The sequence below is a fragment of the Fulmarus glacialis genome, unplaced genomic scaffold (assembly GCF_000690835.1).
Source record: "Fulmarus glacialis isolate BGI_N327 unplaced genomic scaffold, ASM69083v1 scaffold152, whole genome shotgun sequence".
In the NCBI taxonomy this organism is placed as follows: Eukaryota; Metazoa; Chordata; class Aves; order Procellariiformes; family Procellariidae; genus Fulmarus; species Fulmarus glacialis.
In genome coordinates, this window is record NW_009198162.1 from 32851 (window position 1) to 41623 (window position 8773).

At 45.0% G+C, this 8773-nt stretch overlaps 1 protein-coding gene across 1 annotated transcript; it reads right to left on the bottom strand.

Moving 5' to 3' along the window:
* Positions 1–454: 454 nt before the first annotated feature.
* Positions 455–8620, bottom strand: LOC104073120 (ATP-binding cassette sub-family A member 9-like; the record flags this gene model as incomplete). The annotated part of the gene is made up of 14 exons (XM_009572795.1): positions 455–544; positions 670–725; positions 818–897; positions 1069–1209; positions 1485–1604; positions 2219–2313; positions 3031–3106; positions 3585–3754; positions 4494–4585; positions 4834–4951; positions 7042–7110; positions 7896–8006; positions 8176–8289; positions 8450–8620. Coding segments are annotated over 14 exons (1503 nt in total), but the record flags the coding sequence as incomplete, so codon positions are not given.
* Positions 8621–8773: the final 153 nt, after the last annotated feature.

An 8773-nucleotide genomic window follows, 5' to 3' on the forward strand; every position in this document is an offset into this window, starting at 1 on the left:
CCTCCACCGGAAAGGACCACCCTCGTTGGCTGCGTGACACCAGCCAGAAGGATGCTTCTCAGGACTGAGCGAGCCAAAGCTCTGGTGTCCTCCTGCCACGGATGAGTGAGGGTTTCAGAGCCGAGTCTGCCCATGATTGTCTCCAACAACTGAGCCCCCCATGCAGGGCGGCGGTGCCTGCCTTGCTGCCTTGGGACCAGCAATTCATCCCGGCGGGGTTATTCCTCAGCACAGCGAATCTTCATGAGACACTCTGAGCAGGGGTACAGATGAATGGCAGGCGGATAAAAGCTTTGTTTATTAAAATAATATTTTTTTTTCTTTGTGAGGCAGAAAACCTACAAGGCTGTATGTGATGGGACACAGGTAACCAAGTCCTAGGGCTGCACCCGATCACACGTATCAGTAACACTGATGAAATATGCTGAATATTTTCCTTTGTGGCTCTTGGGGCTCAGGGGTGAAGCGGTCTCCGCTCCACAGCCCCGTCAGATGCCGCATCCAGGTCGTGCTCCTCCGGGTCCCGGGTGAGGTCTACAAACACCTGCAACACGCCGTAGCAGAAACAACCCCGTTATTGCCAAGGACTGACAGTATTTACGCAGGTCACAGGCTATTTCTTGTTTTTATACAGGCATCTTCTAACCTGTAACTACTACATCAACATACCTGTTGCAAAGTGTGCAATGACAAGCTGTACTCCTCAAGCCTGAAATTCTGTTTAGCTGCGGAAGGATGGAAAAGGCATCCTTAAAAAATGAATCCATATAAATAATTTGAAAGCAATCTTCATACTTAATTGATTGTTTCCTTTTACCTGCTTCTAGCTTGGAGAAAGACTGGGACAGAGGTAGTGCATCTTCCATTGGTATTTTGTAGATAACCAAAGAAGTAGTCCTAAAAATGTAATAAAAAAATGAATTCATCATTTCGTGACTCAGCACCAAGGTTTAGGGGGTGCTGGTAGGGTTACTGTATTCCCAGGTAAATTATTGAGCAAGGTCAGTAGGAGCAACAGAGCGTCCCAGCACAAGCCCGGGCTGGGTGTGCAGCCCACGGGGTAATGACCTTTCTTGCCGAGCCGCGTGCGGGAAGAGGCGCAGAATTTCGGCGTGGAGAGCATCGCTTTGCCCAGTGTCCATCATTTTGACTTCTAGGTGGTAACTCATGCCAAACTTACTTTTCAGATCCTCAAGGGAACCGATGTACCTGCAGAGGAGGGAAAACAGTGCTCAAATCATCATAAGCAGCAAATAAAGCAATCATTGGATACGAGCAGCAGATGTACGTCCTCTTATTCATCATCTGTTTATACCGTGCTGCTGAAACCACCTCCCTCCTCATGAAACTATGTTTGTTACCCACTTGGGACAAACCAAACCCACATTTTCTATTAGATTAAGAAGAAAAAACCAAACCAAACAAAAACCCCAGACTAAAAAATCAGGTGGCATCCCGGTGAGCGATGCAACCCTGGTGCCCACCGTAGCTGCCCCGACACCAGGATGGCCACCCGGTCGCACATCGCCGCTGCCTCCTCCAGGTACTGCGTGCTGAGGACGGCTGCCCGCTCCTTGCCTTTCATGGCAGTCTGAATCACTTTCCTGGGAACAGAGGGATGGCAGTTACTTCCCAGGAATAGCCAAAGAAAATCTCCTGGTTTATGTCTCCCTCCCAAAAAACAACTGAAATGATAAAATTATAAGAAAAAATGGATGACTATTTAAAAGACTGCAGTTATCTTGCGCAAAGATGACATGTGGATGCCAATGCTATGTTGCAATTTGTCATGTCAGCATCCTTCCAGATTTTACACTTTCAGTGTAAACTGTTGATGAAAAGCTAGAGCAAGCACTAGGGCTGAGTGATGAAAAGGAAGAACTACCTATGCTTTTTTCCTCATGCTCTGAGGAAAACAGGAATTTGTGTCTTTTGTACCAAATGCATGGGTTCAGCTGGAGTCTGCACAGATTTTTTAGGTGCACTACCATCAAGATTAAATCTGATGGTTAGCAAGGACTTACTGCCTGCTGAGTAAGGAGTTTAGCGAGTGGCACCCAACCCCCTGTGCATTAGGAAAAAGGGAAAATACAGATGTACTCTGCCACCGAGGCAGAACCTCTTTGCTCGCCCAACGGTTACTACAATTGTGAGGGCAAGAGCCACCCTGTTAGGTCTGTTATACACTTCTCAGTTCTGCCAAAACGGGGCTGCTCACCACATACGGCGCTGCCCTTTCAGGTCCATGCCCAGTGACGGCTCATCCCAAAGCATCACCCTCGGATCTCCCAGGACGCTCAGCGCAAAACACAGCTGAAAGGGGAAAGGCACCGAGGTCAGGTCAGGTTTGCTTTTACTTTACCTGTAAAACTGGTGAGTTGTCCTGCTACATCTTAATGCCTGTGAGTCTTTTAGAAGCTGAAGCTCTTGATTACAAAAAGCAGGAGGAACAGGGATTCCAAAACAAAAAAACCCAAACACCTCAGGTGTTCTTAGTTAACATTTTAATCTCCCAAAGTCAGCTTTCCCCAAAACTCCCAAGCCTGCCAAAGTTCTGAAAGTGGTTTTCCATCCCATTTACTGGCAGATGCACGCGATGGGGCATAAAGAGTTGATTACCCTGTAAATCCAATTTGTGGTTAGCATTTATTAAACACGCAGCGGGAGAGTGGGGAAAGAGGAGAGGGGGGAACCTGCCAGGCTGGATTAAAAAGCTATTGATGAAAACAAATCATGCCAGGAACCCACTCTGCTGTACGTGCTTCCATGTTCAAAACCGTAATGATTTTTCATAAGCACACTGAATTTCCAGAAATTTTTGTTCAACTAAGATTTTAAGCTTCACTCCAAGAAGGAAATTTCTACTTTGTGAAACAAACAAAAAAAAACTTTCACAACATCAAGGACTATATTCTGCTTTCACTGACACCAGGACAAGGAACCCAAGGCACCCATGAGCTTGAATGAAGTTTTTCTGCACACCGAGTTCAAGAAGAGCGAGCAGGATTTGCTCAAGTAGCAAACACGTACCTTTCTGGCTTCTCCAGCAGACAACCTCCTAGCTGGGGTTTTTAAATGCTTCTGGAGGTCCAAGGCCTTTGCCATGCTGTGGGGAATGGAAAGGAAAAATACTGAAATGGCCGTGTCTGCTAACACCATGGTCGGGGGTACTGAGGAACTAGAGAGTAACATACTTTTTTTGGCTGATATGCATCACCTTGGGTTACTTAGTCATTTTGTTCCTAACTCAGATGGTAAATTAAGGAATTTTTGCAGAAACTCAAGACAGTTAAGTCCAGCTAATGAGAGAAGCGAGTTACTAATGTAACTGACCATGAACTGGAGCAAGTTTGAATGTTTTCTGAAGTCTTCTAGATAAACCAGGATGAAAATCTTCATAGACAAGGGATTGAGAACAGTATAAAGTAGCAGATCTCATCAGAAGGAGATCCTGTTTCTCCAAGGTAAAGTTGCACTGAAGGTGCAGCCTTTTATTCGCGGGTTTGTCAGCAGAAAAACCTTTCCCTGCCCTATACCTCTGGAGAGAGGAAGAACCGAAAGCTTAAAATCATTTGGCTTTGTACCGGTTGATGATAACAGCCGCATCTTCTTTCCTCATCCCCCTCACGGCAGCGTACACCTCCAGATGCTGGTGCAGCGTGAGGTCCGGCCAGAGCGGGTCCTGCTGCGGGCAGCAGCCCAGGCTGCGCTGCCCTGGGGAGGAGGCAGCTGCATCGCGGCCCGTGAGCAGCACCTGCACAAACACACAAGCCTCCCTAGTTGTAGTGTGTTGTTCTGGGGTGAATCAATGAACCCCTTGGAAACGCGGTAATGTCTTGTGAGGAACCTCATTAGCACATGGGAGAGGAAGTCCAGCGTCATTGGAGTGATCACCTCCATCTACCGTGGCTTCTGCTCACCTGAATCCGGGACAGCTTTTTCACAAAACCAAACAGTATTTACTACCATAAAACTTTGGGTAACAGTACCAACATGAGACTATCTTTCTTTTTCTAGCAATACTTTTCTATTTCAAACACTCAGTCCCAAATCTGTAACAGCAATGGTATTTCCCCTCCCCCAGCACATGTCATTAATCATCCTGCACATAATTAAGTGATGTATTGTTACTAGCCCAACCCTGTTCACATTCGTTTTCAATTTCCTGGTTTTGCAAGGCTGTTTATGATTTTGGGGTTTTTTTTTTAAGATGTTAACATTTCTTACAAGGCTTGTGAAATTTCACAATGGGTTTCAAATGCACACTGAAGATTTTGTGTAGCTCAAACCCTTAAATCTGTAACAGTGATTTTGATGAAAACTAGAATGCGCTTTGTGTAAATCAACACTTTCTTCTTACTTCTGTAAATATCCAGGGTTACACGTACATAAATTCCCTGTCTTAAGGGCTGCATTGCCAGCTTGCCTTATCACATCCTTCATTTATAAAGGCATCAAGATCAACGCCCAAACGCTCCAAAGGAATCACCTACCTCCCCGGCAGTCACCGTTATGTCTCCAGAAATCATGTTTATAGTTGTACTTTTTCCAGCTCCGTTGGGTCCTAACAGACCTAATACTTCCCCTGGAAAAAAATATGCAGGAACTGTTAATAATAATTATTGTTAATAAGACCTTCTTCGCTGTGTGTTAGGCAATATCTGAAAGTATTGTTCATTAACTTATCCCACTAAATTAAAGCCATGAACACAGGAGCGCAGGTGTGTTGGGTCTGGTTGCACACAAGAAAGTTCTGACAAAAATATGGTCTCCAAATGCGACCTTCACATTAGATTTTAGTCATTTATAGGGGGTGCAGCAAAATACTTGAACCTTTTTTAACATTAAAAGAGAGGTTTTTGACAGCAACTTTCTTCTTTTTCTTAAAGATGGAACTGGCTTTCTTGTCTTCATATTCCTTGCGCAAACTGTTGACAATGATAACCGATTCCTGTGAAGAGATGAAGTGGGAAATAAAAACTCTCCTCTTGTCCCATGAGACAGCTCATCTGTTCTTACGGTTAAGTATGACTCTTTACAGAGAAAATTTCTAAATTAAAAATCCAGAAAACAGAGCAACAGGAAAAAAAAAAAAAGGAAAAAAAAGCAGAACTGAAATAAAAATTTAGTGCCAGCTAAACTCCCTCTGCTGCCAGGGGGACTGGGCTGGATGGTGAGATGTGCACTTGGACATCGGGAGATCAGTAAAAAATAAGTGCATGAGCTAAGAAAGCAGAGACAGACCCAAAGATGGAGAATGGAAAAGAAAACAAGCCAGAAGGCTGGTTTCACCTCCTCCTGCTGCAGGGAGACCATCGTGGTCCTCACCCTCTCCCTCTCTGCCTGGACTTCTGGGGACTCCTCCCCAGGGAGGTCCCTGTTCTGGCGGGCGACTGCTCTCCTCTGCTGGATCCTACGAGCGGAGGAGGAGAGATGGTGTCACCAGGGATCGCTTCCAAAAAGGCTTGGTTTTACAAGTTTGTTCCCAGGGCAGCGCCAATGCAGCGCCCCACAAAATTTATTTGAATTCAGGGAGCTGTTCCACAGGCAGTGTTTGCTCAAATACTTATTCATGGGGGAAAAAAAAAAACCACTGGCATGCATGAGAAAAAGGTCAGCTTTAGCTTTTCTTTCATCACTAAGTATTGACTGGTCCCCTGCTCGACACATGCCAATGATCTCTTCAAGGAGAATTAAAAGACACGGGGCAGGTTTTCAATGCTATTTGGGCATCTAACTCCTAGCTGAGTCACATTTGTTAATGTTTGACGACTTAGTATTTTTTGCAAATCTTCTCCCACATGACTCAGGTGGTCTGTCGTGTGCTGTTGGTAACAGATAAGCAGAGAGCAGGTAGCAGATGACCCCATCCTGACGAAGCTTTAGGGTAAGTCTGCATCCTTCAGAGAGCAATGCTGACACATTTGAAAAGGAGTTAAAACGTTGGATTTAAATTTGTAACTATTAATTTAGCCAGCTGTAGCAAAGTGTCCTGAAACCTCAGCTATGAAGCTCAATAAAAAAAAAAAGCTTAAATCACATTTTTTTATTCTCTCTAGGACATTGTAGTTCAACTGACCTCCTATTGCAACACACTGGGTGGGAATTTGCCTCCAGACACATTCAGAGAAACTCCAGTAAAGTCGGAAACTATAATGACCCAAAGGAATAAAAAAAAAAATCCCTCCCTTCGTTCTCTATTTCCTCCCCTCCAGATAAACTAGTTAAAACTAAAAATATGAGCCACACTTTGCAAAATGTTTTTAAGTTCTCTCCTGCTGTTAGGGGTCAGCAGGAGGGTCCTGCCTGACCGTGCGGCACCGAGCCTGCCCTGCAGACCGGGATAACGGTGGCTCGCAAGGCACCCCGGCACCCGGCTGCCAAGGACACACCTGAAGACGGGATCAAGTCTTGTAACTGCTTCTCCATATCTCATCTCCAAACAGCGCAGGAGAAAAGCAAAAATCACACAATGGATGTAAGGCTAAAAAGCAATAATGAATTAGGTTTGTATGGAGACAAGGTAACAACACATTTGATTAATTTTAATTATAAGGGGATGCAGGGACCTATCTCATTTACTTCAGCTATTGAAAAGGTCCAAAAGGGGAAGCTGTTAAACTGATGCTTCGCATACATTTCCATCTCATATGCTGATCATTTGTAAAAGCCTTGACTTCATACTGCAGTTTTAGCTCAGATAATCTGCACCCCAGCAGACATCCTACAGGATCAGAGATCACATCTTTCTTTTGTAGAAGCAGCATTGGACTGATTAGTTAGTTAATAATATCTCTGCCTTGTACATGAGCTCCACTTAATCCCCCCACCATTTTCCCACATATGGTACAGCATCCAGGGGTCACATGAGACACAAGCCTGTGATTACTTGGATGTACCTCCCCTGCCAACATTTAATGTGAAACTTTGACCACATAACCCATGCTTTCTTTATGGGGAGAGTTATACAAGCCCAGTGCAAGTCCATCACATTAGAAGAGTCATCCTTTCCAAAACAATTGTCATCAAATTGCTCCTTACTGCAAAGACAGCTATGAAGATGTGATTCCATGATTCAGGAAGATAAATATTGTAAAACCATGTGAAATGCTACAAGAAAAAAAAAAAAAATCAGTCAATTAGAAAAATTCCTTAGCACGTTGTGCCTCCGTGCAGGGTTGGGGCAAGTGTGGGATGTAGGGATGCTTAGCTTTTCTACGCGATGGGATTAAGGAGCTTTGATCTACACTTATTTTTTTGGGTTCATACTGCCTCAAAGAGCTGCAGCTTCCTTGGCTACAGCTAATTCAGAGGTGCCTCAAATCAGCCAGGTTAGACTGACCTTTTCCATCGTTGCTTCTCTCTTCCCAGTCCTTTTAAATACCTCCAGGAATGGTGACTCAACCACTTTCCTGGGCAGCCTGTTCCAATGCTTGACAACCCTTGTGGTGAACACATTTTTCCTAACATCCAATTTAAACTTCCCCTGCCACAACTTGAGGGCATTTCCTCTCGTCCCATCACTTGTTACTTGGGAGAAGAGACCAACCCCCACCTCGCTACAACCTCCTTCCAGGTAGTTGTAGAGCGCGATGAGGTCTCCCCTCAGCCTCCTCTTCTCCAGGCTAAACAGCCCCAGTTCCCTCAGCCGCTCCTCATCAGACTTGTGCTCCAGGCCCTTCACCAGCTTCGTTGCCCTTCTCTGGACACGCTACGGCATCTTGGTCCCTTCTCTCACTCCCCAGTCTGGAGCTTTTCTTCTCCTGTTGTCTTTTCTCATTCTTTGCCTTTTTGACAGTTGGCTCTTTGAGACAGGGAATTTGGAAAGCGCCTCTTGTTTTTCCAGTTTGCACCATTAGGACCATTATTGAATTTAGTAGGACATGTTTACTTACTGGTCTAGAGATGATCAACCAGCCCAGCAGTGGAAACACAGGAATCAAAGTAGTGAAGGTTAAGTAAAGTGCTTCGTGTAGGTCACTGAGCCTATAGAGAGTGACATTCACCTGGAATAAAGCAGAAAAAGTATTTTCAATATTAATGTATTGTTGCTAAAAAATAAGCTATTTGTCACTGATTGGGTTATTTTGCTGAATATCAGTATATTTGAAGCGAAACCTCAGGTGGCAAGATATGTAAATCAAACACTTCAGAGTGAAGACTCACTTCACTTACCATAATGAAGATGAAAGACCAAATGTAACGATTGCTTCGTCCCGTGCGAAATTTAAAGGCAATTAAATAGACGAGGAGGACAAGAGATACTCCATAACCAATGACGCAAATGATCTGGAGAGAGAGACATGTCAGTGACTAGGAGATGGATGTGGGTATATGAACACCTGCCAGGAGCAGCCTGTTTCTATTAAAATGTTTAATGCAAAAACTCACTGCGAAATGAGGGAGGGGGATTTATGTCTGCCCGTTTTCCCGCATGCAAAGAGCTCACCAGGGACAGCACAGTGCTGGCCTGCAAGGGGCAGATGCGGTTGAAGAGTAGCACGACCCCGAACATGAGGCACACCAGGGTCCAGAAAAGCGGGACGTCCACCAGCGCCTGCCCGCACCAGTATGCCGAGGGGAAGAGCCCTGCGAGCCGCAGCTGGGCACGAGCCTGGAGCTGCGAAAGCAAATGGGAAAAAGGAGGTGATTCAGCAGAGCCCAAAACATCATTCTTGCCCCTTCTCCTTCTCCATTACGCTCGCTCCTCTCTTCCCTGGCTGAGCCTTCCTGTCCCTTCCAAGCACTTTCATAGAATCATAGAATCATTAAG